This window comes from Chiloscyllium plagiosum, unplaced genomic scaffold, assembly GCF_037043375.1.
Source record: "Chiloscyllium plagiosum isolate Xiang-an unplaced genomic scaffold, Cpla_swu_hap1 HiC_scaffold_10, whole genome shotgun sequence".
Lineage (NCBI taxonomy): Eukaryota > Metazoa > Chordata > Chondrichthyes > Orectolobiformes > Hemiscylliidae > Chiloscyllium > Chiloscyllium plagiosum.
In genome coordinates, this window is record NW_028270148.1 from 53,280,142 (window position 1) to 53,305,805 (window position 25,664).

Here is a 25,664-nt window from a genome sequence, read left to right on the forward strand (position 1 = left end):
ATTTAAAATAATTATTTAATCATCTTTTATCAGACAATTGTTCGATATTTTGATCAGAGATGACTTAGTAAAACTACTACAGACAAGCTTGAGTTAAAACACTCCACAGCATTTGTAAGGTTATCTTGACACAGCATAGCTAGGAACAAAATTCATCCAGCAAAGTTATCAAACACAGGTAACAATGAAAGGTGATTGTGCACCAGCCATGACAAAATCTCATCAATTCAGGGTCAATTTGGCATACATTAAAATCAGAAACACAAGAGACATGGGGAAGGGCAGGGAGCTCATACTGTTCAAATGTAATACTGTTAAAGTGACTGCTTTGACTTAGTATTATCAAAATGCCTCCCCACTATCGTTGTTACATGATTTGATTACACAGTCCTGATGCAGTTATTATACATTCCTTGTAACTAAGCCTCCCTACAGATTTGTGTAACAATAAACAAACAAACAGTCACCAGCAGGACGGTAAAATCTGTATATTATGCAAATAAGTTAGTTCCAACTTGTGATTAGCCAGGTTTCCATTTCAGAAAATTTGAATTAGAACATGGAACAGCAAATATGTTAAAATACATAAAGTTTTGAAGAAGTAAGACAAATCAGTTTATATACATAATTTTAATGCAGTAAAAGCAAGGGTAAAGTTATATTGGAAAATGCCATTTAAAAATAAAATTTAAATGGAATTTATTTTATAAACACTTGTAAAAGCAAAACAAGTTACCAGATTATTTCAGCACTCAACCATTGACTAGCTAATTACAGGAATTTTGATTTTGCCCATCGTCCTTTTTTTTCCCTGTGATTGCTTATTTCACAATACTGAAATTAGCATTGCTTTTAATACAATTGTATACCTACATAAAAATCCATTGGCATCGATCTGTACAGGAACAAGGCACAAGGCTTTGCATCTCTAGTATGGTGCTTTAATGTTAGTAGCTATTTGGTTATCAGAAGATGATTTCTTACCTAGCTCGGTGGAGGATTTTTTTTATTGGGGAAGAAAATGAAAATTGGAAGCAAATGGTTAAAAATTAGGAGTACTAACCCAGTTTTACTGACAAACTAATTGAAAAAAACTACACCATCACAGATGGCATAGACAGGCTAAGCTGCACAATGAAGACAAGTGTTCTATCAAGAATACTGCAAGGTCATAATGCAGCACGAATTGAAGTCAATAAATTGTCCATTCTCAGCAGTACAACGTGGTCAGTCAGATGGCTTCTGTTGAAAATATGAAGAGATCTTGCGTGTTGAAGCTTGAGTCTATTGAATAAAAAAAAAGTTTATTGTTACAAACTTTGCCAAACAGCAGTGCAATTTCATGGGGTAAGAGTTTGTACATGGAAGGGAAATTAATCACCATGTGTCTTGCTTTGAAGTCATCAGTTAAAATGGAGCATATCAACAATATCAGCAAATTGATTTGACTGGGACAAAGCACATAAGGGTTTCAGCAGTTTATATTCAGATGCAGATGCAGAAGCAACAGTGTGGTTTGGGCAGACAGAAGTGATTTGCCATTAAAGAACAAGGGAATGGCACAATCAACATCCTGGAGGTTATTAAAGAACAGAACTGTACCAGCCATATTAATAGTGACTACAAGAGCAGGTTAGTGGCTGGCAATTCTGCATTGAATAACCTGACTCGTTTGCACCATTTGAAAGGCACAAGTTATGAGTGTGATACAACGCTCTCCACTTGCCTGGATGAATGAAGCTGCAACCGCACTCAAGAAGCTGAACATAATTTAGGGCAAAACTTAATTTGCATCCCATCCACTTAATCACAGAATTATTGCAGTGCAGAAGGCTGTACAGCCCAGCACACCTGCACCAGCATTCTGGATGAGTGATTCATTTAATTCTGTCCTCTCACCTTCTCCCTGTAGCTTGAATGTTATCATTTGTAAGGGAACAGTCTACTTTCCTTTTGAAAGCTTCAGTTGAACCAGTCTTCTCCAAACACTCAGGTGTTGCAATCCAGACTTTAACCACGCTCTTTATGAAAGTTCTCACATTGGTTTTGCCTAATTATTTGTTTCTTCCACCACTACATGATGGCAGCAGCATGAACCATCTACAAGCTGCAAATGCAGTTCATCAAAGCTCCCCCCAATTCCATAACCGCGACCGCCAGAAGAACAAGGAAGCACCATCACCTGCAAGCTTCCTTCCAAGGTTCATAAAGTCTGACTTAGAAACAGATCAGTATTTCTTAAATTTAGTCAAAACCTGGGAACACCCTCCCCAACACTGAGTATATCCACTGGGAGGTGGCTCACAACCATCTTTTCAAAGTCAATTAGAAATGGGCAATAAATATCACTCTTGCCAGTGACACCCATATTATATAAATAAATAAAAAAAAGTAATTGCCCTAAGGAACTCTGCTTCCTTTGTGCTTGTGATTTAATTAAAAATATAAAGGAGAAAAAGGCTGCGCATACACATGGTGAACTACATGAAAGACATATCGGAATAATGCATTCCAGAATTCTTTACTCTTAATATTTCCGAGGAAGAGGAAATGCAATCGTGAAAGAAGCTCGAGCTAATTCTGAGTGACTGGCAAGTTTTTTTTAAACCCCTCTAAGGTGCTATTAATTTGGATTCTTAAATGTGCAGACAGCATTTGGAAAAGGGTATCATTAGTAGCAGTGAATTATGAATAAATAAAAGGAAGAAACCCCCATGCAGGATTATGATATTAAGAGTTTCAAGTAGCAAACTGGACAATGAAGAGCAATTTCAAACAAAAACAACAGTAATTTTTGAAAGTTGACCAAAGCTAAAAACCTAATGGGAGTATTGGAAGCCTGAAACTCGAACATGCTGAAGTGTTTTGAAATTGACTCATGTGACATGGAATCGCTGGCTGGGCCAGCATTTATTGCACATCTCCAGTTACCTTGAGAAGGTGATGTTAAGTTGCCTTCTTCAACCAGTGCTGTCGGTAGATCCACAATGCCGCTGGGGAAGGAATTCCAGGATTTTGACTAAGTGATATTGAAAGAACAGTGATGTATTTTAAAGTCAGGATGAAAAGCAGCTTGGAGGGGAACATGCAGTGGTGCTACCCTTTTCCTTTTAGATGGAAGTGGTCGTGGGTTTGGAAGGTGCTGCCGAAGGCTGCTACTGAGCATCAGTGGTGGAAGAAGTGGATGCTTATGATGCCAGTCAAGCAAGCTGCTTTGTCCTGGATAGTTTCAAGCTTCCTTAGAGAGTTGTTAGAGTTGCATTCATCCAAACAAGTGAGGAGCATTCCATCACAATCCTGACATGTCCCTTATCATAAATGGACAAACGCTGGGGAGTCAGGAGGTGAGTTACTCACTACTGTATTCCTAGCCTCTGACCTGCTCTAGTAGCCACTGTGTCATTGAGAAGGTGCTGCGTGATAGCACTGTTGATGACACCTTCCATCACTTTACTGATGATGAAGAGTAGACTAATTGGGTAACAGTTGACCACATTGGAGTTGTCCTGCTTTTTGTGCACAGGATAGACCTGGGCAATTTTCCACATTGTTGGGTAGCTGCCCCACCCAGAGTACATTCTGTGCCATTGCCACAGAGAGTACTCCAGCTATGGCCTAACCTGTGTACAGTTCTGGTCTTCTCATTACAGGGAGGATGTGATTCACCAGGATGTTGTCTGGGATGGAGCAAGTTAGATAAGAAGAGAGATTGCTGAGGCATAGGTTGTTTTCTTTAGAGCGGAGAAGGCTGAGGGGGCACCAGATTGAGATGTATAAGATTATGAAGAGCATGGACAGGGTGAATAGAAAGTGGCTCTTCCCATTAGTTGCAAGGTAAATAATAAGGCATGGTTTTCAGGTAAAAGGCAGGGGTTTGGAGGGGATTTGAGGAAATTTTTTTTGTTAACCCACAATGTGGTGGGAATCTGAAATGAACTGCCTGGGAGGGTAGTTGAGGCAGGAAACCTCACAACCTTTAAGTATGAGTACTTGAAACATCGTAACATTCACAGAAATGGGCCAGGTGCAAGAAAGTGGGATCAGTGGACAGAATGTTGGTGCAGATTATATAGGTCAAGAACCTCTTTTGTGTTGCATGACTCTATGACTTTAGAATCCAGTACAGAGCACTGCAGTAAATAACTTACCGGTGAGCCTGTTGTAGTCCGATCTTCCGGTTTTTTTAGCGGTGGACTCTGTGAGGATGTAGGAGTGTTGGATGATCTCCCCATCCTAATGTTCATTTCAGTTTTCTGTTTGTCTCCCAGGTCTGTAAGCCAGTTTGACTTTTGAGGAGAACTGTTTTCTTTGTCGAGCATCTCAGGTTTCTGGCTGCACTGAAACTTGCAGACAGACGAAGTAGCTGGACTGGGGAAACAGCTTGCCAAACTTACGTTTTCTACAGTGTTACATTCAAAGCTTTTCATCTCTGTATCTTCTGTGCACTTATTCAATGGGTTTTTCCTACTGTGCTCCTTTGAGCAAAAGATGCTTGCTTTGCATCTTTTAGAAACAGGGCTCATTCCTGTGACAACGCTGTTGTCTTCATTCTTCCCATTGTTCATTACTGACGCATCACTTGTGTCCAATCTCCTTTTAACTTTCTTCTGTCGAACCTGGTTATTAATAGTGGTGACTTTTGATTGACTTTGTTCAACTGGAACCAACACACCCCTGGGTGAAGTATCAGGGACGTCAGGGGGAGAGGTGGGAGTGCTGAGGCTCTTTACAATCCAATTTGTGATCGACATTTTCCCAGAGGCTGAATTTGGAGAAGTTGAACTTGTCTGAGCCAGCTGACGTGATCCACAGTTCTTGCCCAATGCCCTTTGAGCTGCAGAGGTGGGTGTGCTGGAAGAGAGAGGCAGACCTCCAGAGATGTTTGGGGCACATGCAGCGTGCTGTGGTGATAGCAGCTTTGGACCTTCTATCACCGGTGCTTTCGGAGGAGTATCGTGTCTTGATTGAATGACAGCATCTGGTTAAAGCAAAATTTTAAAACTTACTAAGATTTAATATTTGAAAATTAACATAGAAACTGTCACTTAAATACGCTAATAAATAAACTTTACTGCCAACTTTATCATTTTATCAAAACAAAAATCCTACTATGTACCTCTAAGTCCATAAGCATTTTGAATATTGATACCAACTTGTACAAATTGGTGGCAAAACTCAACTTTGCTGTCACAACAATTCATAACATAATTGAAATTGGTTAGAAAGACTTTCTCTATGCATTTCCATATTCATATTGTCAGTTTAGCTTGGCAAGTTACAATATATAGTCCCAACTGAATGTTCACAAATTCAGCATTTAATGCTTCATTTCTGTCAAATGATTATGTCAAACACTTCTCTCTCCGTGGCAAATAGTAATCTAAACCACGTTGCAATCAAGAACAGAATTAAGGTACAAGCAGCTCCGAGACTGAAAAGCCTCATTGTCATGATGGTGTCTAAGTTACTTAATAATAGAAAAAAATAATTTGCGGTAAAAACACACAAAAGTGGAAAAGTACAGGAAATAAGACAGCATATGAAGGAGAAAGACAAGTTAAGTACTTTCAGAACAGTGCTACTTAGTCTAAAGGGTCACTACGAAAGCATTAATCTAGTTTTCTCTTTCATGTGCTAAATAACCTGCAGTGTTACAAGTAGTATCTATTTTAGAAGTTTTGAAAAAACTTACGTTTAGCACCATTGCCCAGACAATATCAGTGTTCTTTTATCCCATACAGGGTTATTGAGTCATAGAGATATACAGCGCAGAAACAGTCCCTTCGGCCAACCCGTTCATGCCGACCAGATATCCCAACCCAATCTAGTCCCACCTGCCAGCACCCAGCCCATATCCCTCCAAACCCTTCCTATTCATATACACATCCAAATGCCTCTTCAATGTTGCAATTGTACCAGCCTCCACAACTTCCTCTGGCAGCTCATTCCATACACATACCACCCTCTGCGTGAAAACGTTGCCCCATAGGTCTCTTTTATATCTTTCCCCTCTCACCCTAAACCTATGCCCCCTAGTTCTGGACTCCCTGACCCCAGGGAAAAGACTTTGTCTATTTACTCTATCCATGTCCCTCATAATTTTGTAAACCTCTATAAGGTCACCCCTCAACCTCCAAAGCTCCAGGGAAAACAGCCCCAGCCTGTTCAGCCTCTCCCTATAACTCAAATCCTCCAACCCTGGAAACATCCTTGTAAATCATTTCTGAACCCTTTCAAGTTTCACAACATCTTTCCGATAGGAAGGAGACCAGAATTCCACGCAATATTCCAACGGTGGCCTAACCAATGTCCTGTACAGCCGCAACATGACCACCCAACTCCTGTACTCCATACTCTGACCAATAAAGGAAAGCATACCAAACACCTTCTTCACTATCCTACCTACCTGCGACTCCACTTTCAAGGAGCTATGAACCTGCAATCCAAGGTCTCTTCGTTCAGCAACACTCCCTAGGACCTTACCATGAAGTGTATAAGTCCTGCGAAGATTTGCTTTCCCAAAATGCAGCACCTCGCATTTATCTGAATTAAACTCCATCTGCCACTTCTCAGCCCATTAGCCCAGCTGGGCCAAATCCTGTTGTAATCTGAGGTAACCCTCTTCGCTGTCCACTACACCTCCAATTATGGTGTCATCTGCAAACTTACTAACTGTACCTCTTATGCTCGCATCCAAATCATTTATGTAAATGACAAAGTAGAGAGCCCAGCACCGGTCCTTGTGGCACTCCACTGGTCACAGGCCTCCAGTCTGAAAAACAACCCTCCACCACCACCCTCTGACTTCTACCTTTGAGCCAATTCTGTATCCAAATGGTTAGTTCTCCCTGTATCCTGTGAGATCTAACCTTGCTAATCAGTTTCCCATGGGTTGATGAGTTATATTTCTGTGGTCATGTATACATACATGAACAACATCTTAGGGGTTACTATTGATCAGAAACTAAACTAGACCAGGCTAATGCACAATGACAGCAATAGATACACCGTCTACAAGATGCACAACAACAATTAACCAAGACACCTTAAGCAGCACCTTTCAAACTTGCAACATCTTCAATGACAAGGGCAACAGATGCATGGGAGCACCTGCATGTCTCCTTCCAAATAATATCCCTTCTGGACAATACTGTTCTTTCACTGACACTGGGTCAAAATCCTAGAACTCCCCATGGGACTGTGGGTGTACCGACACTCCATGAATTGCAGTGGTTCAAAAATGCGGTTCAAAGCCACCTTCAAGGGCAGTTAGGAATGAGCAATGAATGGTGGTGTAGTCAGTAACATTTACATCTCATAAAGGAGTAAATAAAAACTGTTAAAATCATGCTACTACCATACAGAAAACTGTGTTCTCAAATTCCTTATGCACCTCTTTTCTCACCTTTCTCAAAGTGCTTCTTCTGGCATGCAGTTCCCACCAAATCAGACCTTGCCACACCAGTTTTTCGAACAAGGCGCCATATTCGGACAGTATTGTCATCAGAACATGTGGCAATCTAAAAGGAGGCAGGGATACAATTAGTACTCCAAAATGTTTGAAGCATTGTGATGTATAGATGTGCACAAGAGGGTTTGAGCAGAAAGTCCTCTTATTTTAGCATCTAAGAACTGACCTTCACAATTATTCATTTTAGCTATTACAATGGTTAGGAACATGGGACTGGGATATCATAGCAATTATGGAAATATGGCTCAGGGATGGGCAGGACTGGCAGCTTAATGTTACAGGATACAAATGCTACAGGAAGGATAGAAAGGGAGGCAAGAGAGGAGGGGGCGTGGCATTTTTGATAAGGGATAGCATTGCAGCTGTGCTGAGGGAGGATATTCCCAGAAATACATTCAGGGAAGTTATTTGGGTGAAACTGAGAAATAAGAAAGGGATGATCACCTTATTGGGATTGTATTATAGACCCCCTAATCGTCAGAGGGAAATTGAGAAACAAACTTGTAAGGAGATCTCAGCTATCTGTAAGAATAATAGAATAGTTATGGTAGGGGATTTTAACTTTCCAAATATCGACTGGGACTGCCATAGTGTTAAAGGTTTAGATGGAGAGGAATTTCTTAAGTGCGTACAGTACAATTTGCTGATTCAGTATGTGGATGTACCTACTAGAGAAGGTGCAAAACTTGACCTACTCTTGGGAAATAAGGCAGGGCAGGTGACTGAGGTGTCAGTGGGGGAGCACTTTGGGGCCAGCGACCATAATTCTATTCATTTTAAAATAGTGATGGAAGAGGATAGACCAGATCTAAAAGTTGAACTTCTAAATTGGAGAAAGGCCAATTTTGATGGTCTTAGGCAAGAACTTTCAAAAGCTGATTGGAGGCAGATGTTCACAGGTAAAGGGACAGCTGGAAAATGGGAAGTCTTCAGAAATGAGATAACAAGAATCCAGAGAAAGTATATTCCTGTCAGGATGAAAGGGAAGGCTGGTAGGTATAAGGAATGCTGGATGACGAAAGAAATTGAGGGTTTGGTTAAGAAAAAGAAGGAAGCATACGTCAGGTATAGACAGGATAGATCGAGTGAATCCTTAGAAGAGTATAAAGAAAGTAGGAATATACTTAAGAGGGAAATCAGGAGGACAAAACAGGGACATGAGATAGCATTGGCAAATAGAATTAAGGAGAATCCAAAGGCTTTTACAAATATATTAAGGACAAAAGGGAAACTAGGGAGAGAATAGGGCCCCTCAAAGATCAGCAAGGCAGCCTTTGTGTGGAGCCATACAAAATGGGGGAAGATATTAAATGAATATTTTGCATCAGTATTTACTGTGGAAAAGGATATGGAAGATATAGACTGTAGGGAAATAGATGGTGACATCTTGCAAAATGTCCAGATTACAGAGGAGGAAGTGCTAGATGTCTTGAAACGGTTAAAAGTGGATAAATCCCCAGGACCTGATCAGGTGTACCCGAGAACTCTGTGGGAAGCTAGAGAAGTGATTGCTGGGCCTCTTGCTGAGATATGTGTATCATCGATAGTCACAGGTAAGGTGGCGGAAGACGAGAGGTTGGCAAACGTGGTGCCACTGTTTAAGAAGGGTGGTAAAGACAAGCCAGGGAACTATAGACCGGTGAGCCTGACCTCGGTGGTGAGCAAGTTGTTGGAGGGAATCCGGAGGGACAGGATGTACATGTATTTGGAAAGGCAAGGGCTGATTCGGGACAGTCAACATGGCTTTGTGAATTGGAAATCATGTCTCACAAACTTGATTGAGTTTTTTGAAGAAGTAACAAAGAGGATTGATGAGGGCAGAGCAGTAGATGTAATCTATATGGACTTCAGTAAGGCGTTCGACAAGGTTCCCCATGGGAGACTGATTATCAAGGTTAGATCTCATGGAATACAGGGAGAACTAGCCATTTGAATACAGAACTGGCTCAAAGGTAGAAGACAGTGGGTGGTGGTGGGAGGGTTGTTTTTCAGACTGGAGGCCTGTGACCAGTGGAGTGCCACAAGGAACGGTGCTGGGCCCTCTACTTTTTGTCATTTACATAAATGATTTGGATGCAAGCATAAGGAGGTACAGTTAGTAAGTTTGCAGATGACACCATAATTGGAGGTGTCGTGGACAGCGAAGAGGGTTACCTCAGATTACAACAGGATGTTGACCAGATGGGCCAATGGGCTGAGAAGTGGCAGATGGAGTTTAATTCAGATAAATGCGAGGTGCTGCATTTTGGGAAAGCAAATCTTAGCAGGACTTATACACTTAATGGTAAGGGAGTGTTTCTGAACAAAGAGACCTTGGATTGCAGGTTCATAGCTTCTTGAAAGTGGAGTTGCAGGTAGATAGGATAGTGAAGAAGGCGTTTGGTATGCTTTCCTTTATTGGTCAGAGTATTGAGTACAGGAGTTGGGAGGTCATGTTGCGGCTGTACAGGACATTGGTTAGGCCACTGTTGGAATATTGCGTGCAATTCTGGTCTCCTTCCTATCAGGAAGATGTTGTGAAACTTGAAAGGGTTCAGAAATGATTTACAAGGATGTTGCCAGGGTTGGAGGATCTGAGCTACAGAGAGAGGCTGAACAGGCTGGGGCTGTTTTCCCTGAAGCGTCGGAGGTTGAGGGGTGACCTTATCGAGGTTTACAAAATTATGAGGGGCATGGATAGGATAAATAGACCAAGTCATTTCCCTGGGGTGGGGGAGTCCAGAACTAGAGGGCATAGGTTAAGGGTGAGAGGGGAAAGATATAAAAGAGACCTATGGGGCAACTTTTTCACGCAGAGGGTGGTACATGTATGGAATGAGCTGCCAGAGGATGTGGTGGAGGCTGGTACAATTGCAACATTGAAGAGGCATTTGGATGTGTATATGAATAGGAAGGGTTTGGAGGGATATGGGCCGGGTGCTGGCAGGTGGGAATAGACTGGGTTGGGATATCTGGTCGGCATGGATGGGTGGACCGAAGGGTCTGTTTCCATGCTGTACATTTCTATGACTCTAATGGAAACCTTTTTCAGTTTTGGGATATTCTTAAATCTAAAAACGATCCCACTGATGATAAAGCAAAAGTTATACAAATAATTATATTTCCATGGAAACCAAATACTCAAGAGTTTAATCCCTGTAGCACACATTAAGATACTTATTTTGGTGTGATTAACAATTAGCTGATCAAATATTTTTGATGAAACTTAGTAGAATCACTTAATTTCTATACTATCCCCAACTGGCTAAATGTGAATTGAGCAATTTACGATTCTGTGCAACTCTGATGTCGAATCCAACAAATAATAGGACCAGTATGAATTTATGTATTTCAAAAAGTAATGTTACATACATGACAATTGAAGGAGTTGAAAATTTTCAAAACACTAATTATGTTGATGATTTTACTCATAATAGTTGACCCAGATCCTTCAATTAAGCAAACTTTCATAGAGTCAGACACCACAGCAAGCAACCCTTACGTCGAACTTGTCCATGCTGGGCAGGTTTCCCAAACTAAACTAGTTTGGCCCATATCCCAAGAACACAGCTGATGAAGCAGTTGTTCTTGTATTAGGATAGCATCATTAATAACAGCCTTCCCTTGAGGGTGGAACAAATCAAATAGCCTTTCGACCAAGGCGAAATATCCAGTGACTTCTCCTTGAAATAGGGGCAGATCACCAGCATACGCACTGACCTTTGAGAAATCTGAAGGGCACCAAGCCACACAAGTCACCTCCTGACTGTGTCCCTGGAGCACTGTTGGAGGATGATGAGGATCAGAGATCTGAAATAATGAGAACTAGGATTAAACTGATTTGCAATAAGGCTAGATCATTCAACAAGCCAAACATCATCTGTTGTCTTATTGCTGAGTTTGATTTGGTCTCAGTGATGTAATTGTAAACCCCAGATTGTAATCAGATCAGACAGTCATAAATGGGACGTCTCATGACAGTGCTACAATTCAGACTCAAATTACTATTGTGATGTTGTCCCGAGTAGTTGTAACTCTGACTCAGTGTTGCAGCACAACAAAACTTTCACATCAGTTTAAATTGGAATGTTGCCAAATAGACTTCAGAGTGGATTAAGAACATGGACCATACTAACATGCCAGGTACTGCACTATGTTTTATTGATATGACAACAGAATTTGGCAATTCCCTGTTCAAGCTTCCTTTCATTTGGCCACTCCGGCTCATGCAGTTTCACACAGTTACAGAAAGAGATGAGTGACAGGGGATCATAAAGTTATCCAACAACACAGGAGATTACAAAACTGTTTGGAGTTGAACTTTTGTGGAAAAAGGTTTTCCCTATACTAATCTGGAACTGCACAACTCACTGGAAACAGTTGCAACAAGTTCAGAGGTTGCTTCATCTCCTTTCCCTTTCCTGAAGGTGATGATACACACTGTGGTGATTGCAATAAAGATTCCTATAAAGCCCTCACTGTGAGGAAAACAATTAACCGAAGACATTATAACCAAGCCAAATTCTGTTTTCATCTAATGTACCTGGGATAACTTTGCAGAAGTCTTTGGCTAGCATACTGGATCAGCAATCCCAACTAATTTTTCTCCATCTTAACACCAGAAATGGCAGCTGTATACAAACCAGTGCTACCCCAATTAGGATCAGCTAACACAGCAGACGAAAGTGATCATAAACGGGTGCTTCCTGGTTCATTGCATTCAGCTTTTCACTTCCCAATAAACGATCAAAAGGTTCCTAGAGTGTTGGCTCAATACTGGTTAAACTCTTGCACAGAGCAGCAACTGTCACTTCAACATGGAACTGCATTACCCAAGACAATAATTGGTTCTATTCTTTGACGCACAAAGACTGTTGAGCATGAAATCAGTGTCAATTTAATAGCCTAGAACAGTGAAGCTTGAGCTGCAGGAAATCACCACATCACATAAACCTCCTTTCCCTTTCATCATCTTTCAATGAAACAATCACAGGAAGATTCTCACTCTCCTACAGGCTTTCAATTTCCTGAAAGTGTCAGATAACACGAGGAAAAAAAACACTTACACAATGAATAGATAGAACCTGCAATGCAGCGTCTGCAAGCATGCTGAAGGCAGTTTCAATCGTGGCTTTCAAAAGAAAATTAAGTGATTTAAAGAGAAATGATTTGGAGGCTAAAGGATAAATCACAGAAGAGCAGTGTTGGCCAAGGTGCTCTTGCAGTGACCTCATTCTAAATTGTGATCATTCTATGCTTACCTAACAGAATGTCTCCAGCTAAGAGTCCGGACCTATGTAGTTAACTGTCTGAATACTGCCAAAGTTATAGCAAATATGCAATAATGTGCCACAGCATTCCTTGGCTTGAGTGGGAGGGAGCAAGCAAACAAGATTTCCACTTTTAATTCGGATTCATGAATTCCTGCTGGAAATGAAGTATTCTTTGTAGATTGAAGAGAGTTTTGTAGGATAGATTAGGATAAAGTATTTTGGCTTGTTTGACCTATTTCCACTTCCAACAGCACGCTGCTTACCTTCCATATGTAGGCGTTATGGTCTGTGGACCCACTAAGGAGGAATTGATCATCCAGACTGAGATTGGCCTTAATATAGAACGTGGAATTCTGGTGACCACTGAAGGTTGCCACTATATAAAACGTATATAAAACAGAGCACATCAATGACAGGAGGACAAAGAAATTCCATAATTTAAGATCTGACCTACTTGATGTAACTTAGCATTAGGTCTTAAATTATTGGAAATTTTGAAAACATACAAAACAGGTCAAGAAGGTCAAAAATAATAATTATCCTTATTTCTGTATATTTCCCATGAGTTTGTATTCTCTCTCAATGGTCCAAAGTCTTTAATTGGTGTCTTGCCTGTGACCCTGAACTTGGTAAAAGAAGCCATATTATGCATTCAAGCAATATGAACTCTGAACTGTGCCCATATTTCCTCAAAAGGTTACCTCTAATTTCAGGCAGGATTGTCAAGACAAATCAAGTTTTTCATTTGGAATATAGCTAACAAAATGATGTCATTTACTATGGGGAAAACTTGAAAACATCAACGTTGTCAGCCACAGACATGGAACAAACCTCCAACTCATTCCCTTAGCCACTGGGGGCGGCATGGTGGCTCAGTGGTTAGCACTGCTGCCTCACAGCACCAGGGTCCCAGATTAAATTCCAGATTTGGGTGACTGTCTGTGTGGAGTTTGCACATTTTCCCTGTGTCTGAGTGTGTTTCCTCCGGGTGCTCCGGTTTCCTCCCACAGTCCAAAGATGTGCAGGACAGGTGAATTGGCCATGCTAAATTGCCCATAGTGTTCGGTGCATTAATCAGAGGGAAATGGGTCGGTGTGGACTGGTTGGGCCAAAGGGCCTGTTTCCACACTGTAGGGAATCTAATCTAATCTAATATCAGACATAGGGAAATTTCAGGAAAAGTTGAAAAGGAAGCAGCCTGTAGGCTTTGCCTTAAGTTCAAATAACTACTTTGCTTGCTGATCAAGAATTTAAGATCACGAGACAGACTCAACGCAAATAGATTGTTGCGTGATTTATGTTAATACTGTACGTGGGGCATTTTGTACATAAATAAACTGCTACATTTCTTTAGATTAGAAATTACAAATAAATTTAATTTACACTTTTGGATATGATGAGGTCACAAATTAAAAGGCTTTTTTAAAATTCATGTTACAGCTCTCAACTTGGTGTGCAGCTGTTTGACTTTGCATCAACCTGAGAATTGTGTTGCAAATTCTAAGTTTGTGCTAGGTTTATACTGGAGGGAGGTCTGTTGAAGGAAAAATCTAAATGTGCCTTTACTCCAGTGTCAGTTTGGACCTGGTTTCCATTAAATGTTTTGCACCAACATTGACTGAAGTTTAAATAGAGTCTACTTGTTAGTTTGAGGCAAGTGACTCATTTGAAGAATTATTAAGTAAGGCCTAAAAGGGGGTTTGTGGACATAATAAAATTATAGTAGCATTGACATAGCACTTTTCATATCAAAAGATCCTAAAACACTTTGCATAATTACTTTTTGAAGCGCAGGCAAGTTGGAAACATAAAATGCTGCAGGTACACACTTGCTATAAAAATAATCTCATTACAATAGAATCCCAATGGCGTGGAAACAGACCATTTGGCCAAAAAAGTCCACACCGACTCTCTGAAGAGTATCTGACCCAGACTCATTCCTTTACCCTATTACTCCATATTTCTCATGACTAATACACCTACCCTACACATCCCGGGCAATTTAGCATGGCCAGTTCACCGAACCTGTACATCTTTGCGTTGTGGGGGGAAACTGGAGCACCCAGAGAAAACTCACACAGACATGGGGAGAATGTCCAAACTCCCCACAGACAGTCACCAGAGGCTGGAATCGAACCCGGGTCCCTGGCGCTGTGAGGCAGCAGTGCTAACTGCTGAGCCACTGTGCCGCCCAATTAATTAATAACTTTAAAGAGGAAATAACAAACTTAGAAAGGGAAAAAAACATTATGGACTCTTAAATAAATCTAAAAACTCCTCTTCTCCCTCTCACCATAAAAGTGTATTGGACAATCCATCCTTCACTTACCTGGTACAGTCTTTAGGCCAGTCACATTAAACATGTAAATGTTATCATCAGTGCAGTTAGCAAAGAGATTGGAGCCTTTTGAGTCCAAGACAACATTGGAGTACCCTAAAATGTGAACAAATTGAAGTTCATTAATTATTTTAGGGAATTTTTAAAAGCCTAATTTATACACAGTCAGAAACTAATTCTAACTACTACTGAATTAGCTCATGCTTACATGCAACTCAAAACTTATCAGACTTCACAAAGTCTGACTGTAACTAAGGTATTTCATATTTTCATGTTCACACCAGCTCATGACAGATTTTACAGTCGGTGTTTCATGACATGAAGTACTTTCAGTATTTTACTTTTGCAGGACTTGCTTCCTGCCATTGCTATTTGAATGATGACAGCTGGTCAGAGTGGGTCATGTACATTTCCTTTGCTCCTTCAGGGGAACAGGAATGCATTCAGTGAATGGTTGCAAATTGATTAATGAATCCTCACACTTCTCCCAAAGCTGCACTGACAGTTAAAACATATATACCGAGTTTCCGTGCACTGCTTCCTGGATAAGGGAAGGACTGCACAGGCACAGGATCTTGATGATGAATGGTGTAGTTCTTCCTCAAATCCCACATCTTGATGACCCTGGAAAGTAAATAATGTATTTTTATAGATGCAACGGAGAGTGAATAAATCCTGTCAGTAAATGTTAGCCTTGGCTTTGTGATAACAGCTTTGTCTGAGTCAAGTCCCGAGGCAGAAAATGAGTTTGTAATCTAGACTGATACTTCACTGCATTCCCAAAAGGTGCTGTCCTTCAAATGAAACATTAAACCAATATCCACGCAGATCCCATGGCGCTACTTGAAGAAATGCCCAGGCCAACATTTATCACTCAAACATCACGAAGACAGATACACTTTGACAGAATGAGAACTGTGCAATAGAGGTTTGTTGTTAAGGCATTACAGCTCCTGTTTTTATTCCAAATTCCACTTACCCATCCACTGCACCTGCAGAAATCAAAGTCTTTTCGTCTCTAAAAATCACTACTGTTACACTCTGCTGAGAATCCTGTGAAAAAATGAAAAGTCAACTCAGCACATGGAGTAAACCTGGCCCATTTTTAACAGAAGACTGGAGGCCCAGCCACTGAAGCAGCGGTGACTGGAGTACCAGACAAGTAGAGAAATACAATGAAAAGCAATCATACCACAGAAGGAGCAAGTCCCCGTACAGACTGTCGCCGTTTCTTCTGTTTTGGAGGAGTCTGCTTGGCCTGCGTGTTGTGAGCACCAGTAATTTGCTTCACTTGTCTGTAAAATCCATCTAATCACAAGCAAGAAGTCGATGAATAAGCTTCAAACTTATTTGTCCGCTTCTCCTCCCTCAGTTTCTCTCACAATAACCACCTCAAGAGCTCACAGTCCAAATTGCCACTCCATGTTTTAGCATAGACAGTTTGATTCAGCAATCTTTTAGATGGATGAAGGGGACACCATTACAACCAAGCCAAGAAGAACCTTGACTATCTCTTTGAGGCAAATTGCAGCTTTATGTTCTGTATGATTCCATTCTCACTAATGCACTGAAGAATTAAAAGCAGAGAACTTTTAAGAGGCATTTTTTCTGTCAAGAACCCATCCTTTTTATAATCAAAAGTTAGAAATATGCACTCTTTTTAAACTTATTTTAAATGTAATACATGTTTCAATGAGTCACTTATAACCATTTTGATATGGTTGTCATGGAAGTGCCAAGACTGATGGCAAAGAATGGAATAATGACTAAGTGCAGGAAAAACTTAGCAGGTATGTCTGCATCTGAACCAGGCTGGGTCCAGTGTTCCGGCAAGTCACATAACTCGGACAGCAGATAGGGTTTAAAGCTAAATATTGGGGACAAGGAATCAAGTATTGGACGATGTAATAAATTGAAGGTAGAAGACAAGGCAGCAAGGTAACAATAAGGAATATATGGCAAGAAGGGACTGAGCAAACAAACTTAGAAGTGCACCGCAGATAAGGCCAGACAGTGCAAACATGATAAAAAGATCAAGATAAGGGCTGTCAATCTGAATCTTTACAACAGAACAAAAATTTGACAGCACAAATTGAAATAAATATGTGATCTGATAGACATTACAGAAACACAAAGGACAGCAAAGGCAAAGACTTGAATATTAAAGGGTACACGGCATTTCAAAATATTAGGGAGCTTGGAAAGATCGAGGGTTCCATCCATTTATTCAGGATGACATTAACACAATAGAGAAAGATGACTCAATTTCTAAAGTTCAAGACGTAAAATCAGTTTAGCATAGATAAGAAGTAGTAAAGCCAGCAAGTCACTTCTTGGCCCCTAACTTTTTAGGCAGCATGGAAAGAGTATAAAGGAATAATGGGGTTTTTGAGAAAGGCAGTGATAATCATGGATGACTGACTCTACAATGAACCAAATTGGCAAAGGGAGCCTGGAAAATTAGTTCAGGGAGTGTTTTGGGGACAGATTCTTCAAGCAGCACATGCTATACATAAATTTGCACAATGTATTAGACGTGGTGCCACATTAAAGGTTGCTGTGGAAAATAAAATCTCACTACATCAAGGGCAACATATTGGCAGGGTACAGGATTGATTAGCTAACAGGAAACACAGTAGGTATAAATGGCTAGTTTTCAGGTTGGCGAGAGTTACAAGTGGCGTGCCACAGGGTCAACGCTGGGTCTTCAATTATTTACAATCTACTTCAATTAAATGTACGATTGATACCAAAAAAATTGCAAAGAGAGAAAAAAAGGAAAAGGGTATAAAAAGGTTAGCTGAATGGGCAAAAATTTGACGTGGCATATAATATGCAAAAATATGACCTTCTCAACTTTTGCAAGAAAAACAGGATTTAATCCTCATTAGAAAGAGGAAGAGTAGGCCACTCAGTCCCTCAAGCCTAGCTCCCCATTCAATACGATCAAGGTTAATCTTCCCTGTGCCTCTATTCTCTTGTACTGGCTCCACATATTCCTCAACTCCCTGATATTACAAAAATCTACATCCTCTTTTAAATACTCTCGGTGATCTAGCCTCCACAACTCTCAGGGCTGGAGAATTCCATACATGTACTACCCTTACAGAACAAATTCCTTTCCGTGACAGATTTCAATGAGTGTTTGTATATTCTGTAATTATATTCCCTCGTCTGAGATTTTCCCACAAGTGGAAATATTATATCAACATAGGCTGTCAAGCCCTCCCAGAACCTTGTATATTTCAGTAAGAGCTCCATTCAGTCTTTAAAATTCAAACGAATAAAGCTCTCACCCGATTCGCCATTCTTGGTAAGTCAACCACTTAATCCCAGGAATCAGCTGAGTGAATCTCTTTTGATCCACCTCCAATGCCAATATCTCCTTTTTCAAAAACAAGGACCAAAACTGGACACAACATTGAGGTGGGGCCTTAACAAAAACCACTACAGTTGTAAAAAAGACTTGCTTATTTTTAAATTCCAACCCCATTGCAATAAAAGCCAAAATTCAATTTACCTTACTTGCTGAACCAGCCTGCTGACCTTTTGAGTTTCATGCACAAGAACATACAGATCCCTCAACACTACACATTTTCAATTGAGACTCTCTCCATTTAAATCATTGTCTTTTTATTCCTACCAAAGTCCATGACCTCACATTTTCCTACATGTTTTTACCCACATGCTCAACCTACCAAATCCCTTTGGAGATTCTGGATGTAGGTTTGCTCGCTGAGCTGTAAGGTTCATTTCCAGACGTTTTGTCACCCTAAAGCTTCGCCTGAGGCCCACTGAAAATGTTACCTAGTAGAATGACAAAACGTCAGGAAATGAACCTTCCAGCTCAGCGAGCAAACCGACATCCAGAACCTCAACCTGAGCTGCACATCTTCTCAAAACCCTTTGGAGATTCCTTATGTCCTCATTAAAATAGACCATCCCTCTTATTTTTGTATCACCAGCAAATTTGGATATATTACTCCCTGCCCCCTCCTCTAAGTCATTATTATACACAGTATACAATTGAGGCCCTCAGACTGACCTTTGTGGCACTCCACTACTGGATGGACTTTGCAGAACACAGAGGCACAGAAAAATCTGGGTGTACTGGGGCATGAATCAGTCAGAATGAGAGCACAGAAAAGTGATTAGGTATCAAATGAAATTAAATGTACAGGTACAACTCCAAACAATATGAACTACCTGTTACAAAATGGTGAGTGAACACAAACTTAGTAAAATACAATCAAAACATTCAATACATTAATCATATGTACAGATCAATTGCATGTACACATGGTATGGTTGTTTATTGCTGAATTCCACAAAGAAATTTTTTCATAAATATTAACTGATCATATTATCAGATTAAGTCCTGGGATCACTGTTCCATTACACAATTTGTCAAGTTACACTTGCAATTTAACAACCTCAGTAAGCAATACAGGAGGGAAAAACTCACCATGAAAAGTTTCAAAAAGCAGCTCATTCTATTACGTGGACAGCAAATGAAATTGAGAAGAATGCAAGACGAAGAAAGTTGCACACAGGTCACTGTTAGAAAAGAGGTACTTACATCTTCAAATTAGACAAACAATTTAGAAAGAGGCCATTTAGCCCCTTTTGCTGTCTGCTTGAAAGGGCAATCTAACTTGTCTCAGTCCTCTCCTCTCTCTGTCTAACTCTTAATGCTTCTTTACCTAGGCAAATCCTGACACTGGCCTTTTGAAGAAGTCACTACAAGTCTTGATGAGGGCAGAGCAGTGGATGTGATCTATATGGACTTCAGTAAGGCATTTGACAAGGTTTACCATGGTAGACTGGTCAGCAAGGTTAGATCACATGGAATAGAGGGAAAACTAGCTATGCTATTTGGATACAAAACTGGCTCGAACTTAGAAGACAGAGGGTGATGGTGGTGGGCTTCTTGATCAGATAGGCCAATGGGCCGAGGAGTGACAGACGGAGTTTACTTTCGATAAATGCGTGGTGCTGCATTTTGGAAAGGCATATCAGGGCAGGACTTATATAGTTAAGGATAAGGACCTTTGGAGTGTTGCTGAACAAACAGATCTTGAAGTGCAGGTTCATTGTTCCTTGAAAGTGGAGTCACAGGTAGATAGTATAGTGAAAGCGGCATTTGGTATGCTTGCGTTTTCTTGGTCAAAGAGCTGAGTGTCGGAGTTGGGGGATCACGTGTAGGATATGGGTTAGGCCACATTTTGAAATAATGCGTGAAGTTCTGGTCTCCCTGCTATAGGAAGGGTGTTGTGTTCAGAAAAGATTTACAAGGACATTGCCAGGATTGAAGGGTTTGACCTACAGGGAGAGGCTGAATAGACTGGAGCAATTTTCCCTGGACCGTCGGAGGCTGATGGCTGACCTTATAGAGCTTTATAAAATCATGAGATACATTGGATAGGGTAACTAGATAAGGTCTATTCCTGGGGGGAGGGGAGGGGTGCGGGTGTCCCCCCAAAATCTCTAAGGTGAGGGGAAAAAAATGTAAAAGGCATCTAAGGGGCAACTTTTTTTATGCAGAGACTGGTGCACGTATGGAATGAGCTGCCAGAGAAAATGTTGGAGGCTGGTACACGAATAGCATGGGTTTAGAGGAATATGTGGCCAAATGCTGGCAAACAAGTTTACATTTATTTAGGATTTCTCATTGACATGGATGAGTTGGACTGAATGGTCTGTTTCCGTGCTGGATATCTGTGTGAGTTGCCTGTCACATATCAGGATTTCATTCCTCCCACCACTGCAGTTTCAGCAACCAGCAACTGGCACTCTGAAGCAACCTTTTGCTCTAATTAGACTCATTGGTGTCTGTCACTGTTATTTGGGTTCAAACCATTATAATTCATTTTCAATAAAACCTCGACAGATAGTATAAAGTCCAAGAGGTAATGATTTCCCTTTCAGAAAATTTATAGTCGTTAACTGAACTGTTTGCTTTTAAAATGCATACATATAATTGCAAGACCAGAAGGATGCGTACTTAATCAACTTCAGTTGTGACAGAGAGTGATCTTTATTTAAATCCACTGCTCTACTTGCAAGTTGGGCCTTAATTTCACCACACATTCTTGGTTAGGATTGCACATACTCTCAAAAGGTTCAATCATTGGTGCTTCTGAAAGGATTAATGCTCTATCGAGCAAGAACGAACCAGTACCCATATTTGGAGATTTGAATCTTCCTTTCAACATATCAACTGAATGCAGTGCGGGTTGTGGTTGCAAGGAATTTCTCATAGGTGCCTCTCAAAGTGACTGCACACTCTCAATAGTAGGGGTTTTGGGCAAGAATGTACTAGAAATTAATGTAAAGTTGGGAGAAAGTCAAGGCTTTGGGAAGCATTGGAGTTCAAAAAGTGATACGAAATGTTTGATTCTGAAAATGTCCTGTGATTCCACAGCACAATGCACTGAACACTCACATAATGTGTTCTTGTAACTATGTTGGGAAACACCTACCTTTCTTACTGCAACGAGTGTCCCAGACCATTATGTTACCATCTCTGCCACCAGTGCAAAATACAGCTTCAAACAAAAACAAAAAAGAATGAAATGAATTTTTTTGTTCCTTAATAAATAAAGCTTTTCGGAGTAAAATTATGGTACCTGTTTCCTGCTTTCCAAATGCCACAGACTTGAGGCTGCACTGGTGGCCTTTAAATGTGCCAAGGAGCTCACTCGCTTTCACATCCCAGAGTTTTGCTGTCTGATCACCTGAAGCTGTAACCTTCAAAACAAACATAAAAGTACAAATGTTCAGCAGTACTATCAACACACTTTTCTCTATTAAAGGAATGTACAAGGAAAATAGAGTACTTACTAATTTTGGCTCTCCAGGAACCCAAGCAAGGTCAAACACTGCATTGTTGTGAGCCAACCATGCTGAAAACATAAAATTCTAATTTAGCAAGGAGAAACCAGGTCAAGAAACAGACAAAGTTGTCACTGAAACCTCAGTACAACAGATGTTTAGGCAAATAAACGTACATTTAACTATAAAGAATAGCCAACAATATATTGTTTATTTTGCCCTGCCAAAATTAAAGTATTTCTGGACCATTTTGAGCTTCACATTCTTGGAGTGTGGACAAAAACAAGTTAAGAGGTGTAGGGTTTGGAGATACAGTATTCGTTTGGAGTCATTCTGGAATTTTACCAAGAACAGTATTGTGTATGGTGGGATGGGAGATTGCCATTTGTTATTTATAGTGTTTATAAACAGAACTGTTTTACTATTTATAATAACAGAAATCTCACCACTAATGCATACAGGTATATTTACATTAAGCAGGCCTGGGGATATTATGATATAACAAACACAACTTACATGAAATTAGAATCAACGTAATACTTTGTTTAATTTCAGAGGAAACACTTCTCTGCACTAATGTTTTAACACGGAGGTAGTGCTCCAAGATGTGGAGAATTTTAATGGACGATATGACTCCTTTGATTTGGAGAATGAAGAGAAAAATCAGGGAAGGCAAACATGTAAATGACTTTTTACTGGAATAATCATATATAAAGACATGTTTAGCAACTGATTCTGGATTGCTGGTCTATCGGCAGGAAATAAATAACTTTTCACCCCATATTTTAAAAACCCAGGTGGCAGGTTCTCCCAATTTATTCAAACGTACAGGTCAACTCCGGGTTGCAATGGGTTCCGTTCTGGCGTCTGTACACAAGTCCATTCGCAAGTTGGAACAGAATGCAGGCCAATATAAAGTAGCTGTTCCTATACACGGAAAATGTTTGTACGTCAGTCCTTTAAAATTACATCCCTCTATGAGATCACATTCCTAAGTTGGGATGTTTTTAATTCAGGGATCCTTGCATTCATTATGCAGCTGAACAAGTGTAATTTGTCTAGAATGAAAACTGATCAAGGTAATCCATAAAGTAAAACAAACAACTGCGAATGCTGGAAATCTAAAACAAAAACAGAAATTGCCAGAGAAAGTGGCAGCATCTGCAGAGAGAAAGCAGTGTCAACGTTACAGGAGCAGTAACCCTTCATCAGATAATTCATACAAATCAAAGAAATGATTGAGAAAGAGTACAGGGCACAATGGATTAAAAGTACTTCACACAAATGGTGTTATCACACGGTCCATATTACTCCCCTTATATTATAGCAATGAGATCGCCATATGAAAATAGGACTTGAGAGGAGAAGGAGGCCATGTATTCTTCTGAGCCTGCTCCACCATTCAATAAGATCGTGCTTGATCTGGTGGTGGTCTCAGTTCCACTTTCCCGCTGGCACTCTTAACCTTCAACTATGATGTTTATCAAAAATCTCATCAGCTTTGAGTAAATTAAGTTCCAGCCTCCATTTGAGAAAAAGAATTCTACGCACTAATGACTATCTAAAAAAAAACTCATCTTGGATGCTATATCATATATTAGACTTGATTTGTCTCTGTAGCTTTAACGCTATATTCTGCATTCTGTTCTACTACCCTGATGCACTTACGTATGGTATGATTGGTCTGGATAGCACATAATACTTTTCACTGTATCTCAGTCAATGGAACAATAATAAATCAAAGCAAATCATTTATATTTTTAAATTAGTTCAGGGTTTAACTGAAGCAGATGGAAAAATTACTTCCATGTACAGTGCTCCAATAATGACTAAACAAGAATCTATCATGGTGCCTATGAAGGATAGAATTGTATGACTGACCCACTTATTGGAAATTTTGCATTTCAAAAGGAGGTGTCATTTTATAAATGAGTTATGTCGTTTCAATGATGTGAACAAGGTTTAGATACATTCATTTAAAAAAAATCTAAGAAAGCAAGCAAACAAAATGTTGGCACACCTCGACAAGTTGGGTCCTCCTTGTTACGGCATTCTGTATTGTACAGCCTGACTACACCTTCTTCATTCACCACTGCAAGGACCTGATGCCACAGATCTGCTGTAAAATAGTCATATTAAAAATCACCAGCATGCCAGCAATACCATCTCTAATTTTCACACAAGCCCTTTTGCATGGAAAGCGATACGAAGTCACACAAATGAAGACGCACCGAGGTGATCTCCCAATTTAGTATTAACATACTGGAGTTAAAATTACAACTGGATAGGTCAATTTACCTGTCGACCACAAGCAGCCAAACGGAGGAACTGGTGCCCCATGGTCACCATATGAAGTGTGTTCATCCCATCGATTACATTGGTAATATTGCAGCAGAGTCTCTAACGAGTAGCTGTGAAACTCTAACATGAAAGATAAAATTATGCTGAAACTAATGGACAAGTAAGTTACAATAAAAATGTTTGGATAGCTGACTACAGTTTTTCTTTTGTATCATATATTCCACAATGCAAGTTTACAGAAATGTTTCTTTTCTGTGCAGACTAAAAAAATCCAAAGAGAAATTTCAAGATAAATCCTTTGAAGAGAAATCCATATTAATGGGATTTAATTTTTATTTGATTCATCATTTCATTCAAAGGACGGTCATTCATCATTCTGAACGATATTCAGATATTTAATCACACATGAACCAGAAGGCATTCTAGCTAATCTCAACCACACTCCTCATCCGACATCCACACTGTTACTAGGGGTTGAAGTCAGGAAAAGCAACCTGGGTTGCTTCTCAACCTGAAACTGATTGCATCATCGTATACTACATCACCGTGAGAACAGTTAACGTGGAATCTTTCTGATTTACGTAGCTCAATTCCAGGTGAAAACAACTGAAATACATTGCCCATGGAGGAACAGTGTTAAATTTCTGTCCAAATGATAAGTTGCACGATGGACTTCTGTACTAAATGCATTTCAAATTGATTGTTTTTCCCCAGCTTCATTTTCCACTGATATATATAAATTGTGAATTGAAAGGAGATTTCTGTAGGGCGAGCAATAATTGTTGCGATTTAGATTTTTCAAAAAACGTCATTTTGTTAGTACCAAAAATATTTAACACCAAATAAATATTATTGTTCTCCCCTTCAAAACGCATTCAACTACGGCCCAGATCCAACTCATTTAATAGCATAGTCAAATAACTCGATTCTAGTACTTTCACGTTAATACTTATCAGCCTACCAACATCTTAAGTGACAACGACAGGGTGATGTATACTACAGACAGTCAGAAAATAGCTTTTCTCCTGCAAAGCTCGAATCAATTGAGACCAAAACGGCAAAAATAACACTGCAGTTATTTCACATCTGAATACAATTTGATACTTACCAGATCAATTTGCACTTCAGAAAACAAAACTTAGGGAACTTTCTATCTTTCAAAATGAATAGCATACCCCATGAAAATTGAGATTAAATTTCGGCGAAATAGGACATTGACTGAAGTATTTTTATGAATAAACTTTAAACAAGCGATAGATCGGAACGATGATGTCTTTAAAGAAAGACTCACACAACCCTTATATAAAAATGGAATAACTTTTCACCTCGCGTTTTGTTGCAAATTCTGCTGTTGAGCACAGAATGGAACAGCATCTTGAACTTTCCAGTTACTGAATCAAACACAACTCCCGCGCTCAGTCCACTCTCAACCTCCCGCCAAATAGACGTCACACGCGCTGATTGGTGG

The 25,664-nt window shown here is 40.0% G+C and overlaps 1 protein-coding gene across 2 annotated transcripts; it reads right to left on the reverse strand.

Moving 5' to 3' along the window:
• Positions 1–25,595, reverse strand: dtl (denticleless E3 ubiquitin protein ligase adapter). 2 transcript variants are annotated; one of them, XM_043695876.2, is made up of 15 exons: positions 25,522–25,595; positions 24,194–24,316; positions 23,916–24,014; positions 21,905–21,966; positions 21,691–21,811; positions 21,544–21,609; positions 16,254–16,369; positions 16,041–16,114; positions 15,582–15,685; positions 15,053–15,157; positions 12,987–13,099; positions 11,171–11,260; positions 7,406–7,520; positions 4,149–4,978; positions 1–1,284 (listed from the first exon to the last, which is right to left on the reverse strand). In XM_043695876.2, the coding sequence occupies exons 1-15, from the start codon at positions 25,568–25,570 to the stop codon at positions 1,228–1,230; spliced, it is 2,124 nt and encodes a 707-aa protein (XP_043551811.2). In that variant the 5' UTR covers positions 25,571–25,595; the 3' UTR covers positions 1–1,227. The 2 variants fall into 2 exon arrangements, with proteins under 2 accessions (XP_043551811.2, XP_087847096.1); XM_087990970.1 differs by having other exon boundaries at positions 21,544–21,811.
• Positions 25,596–25,664: the final 69 nt, after the last annotated feature.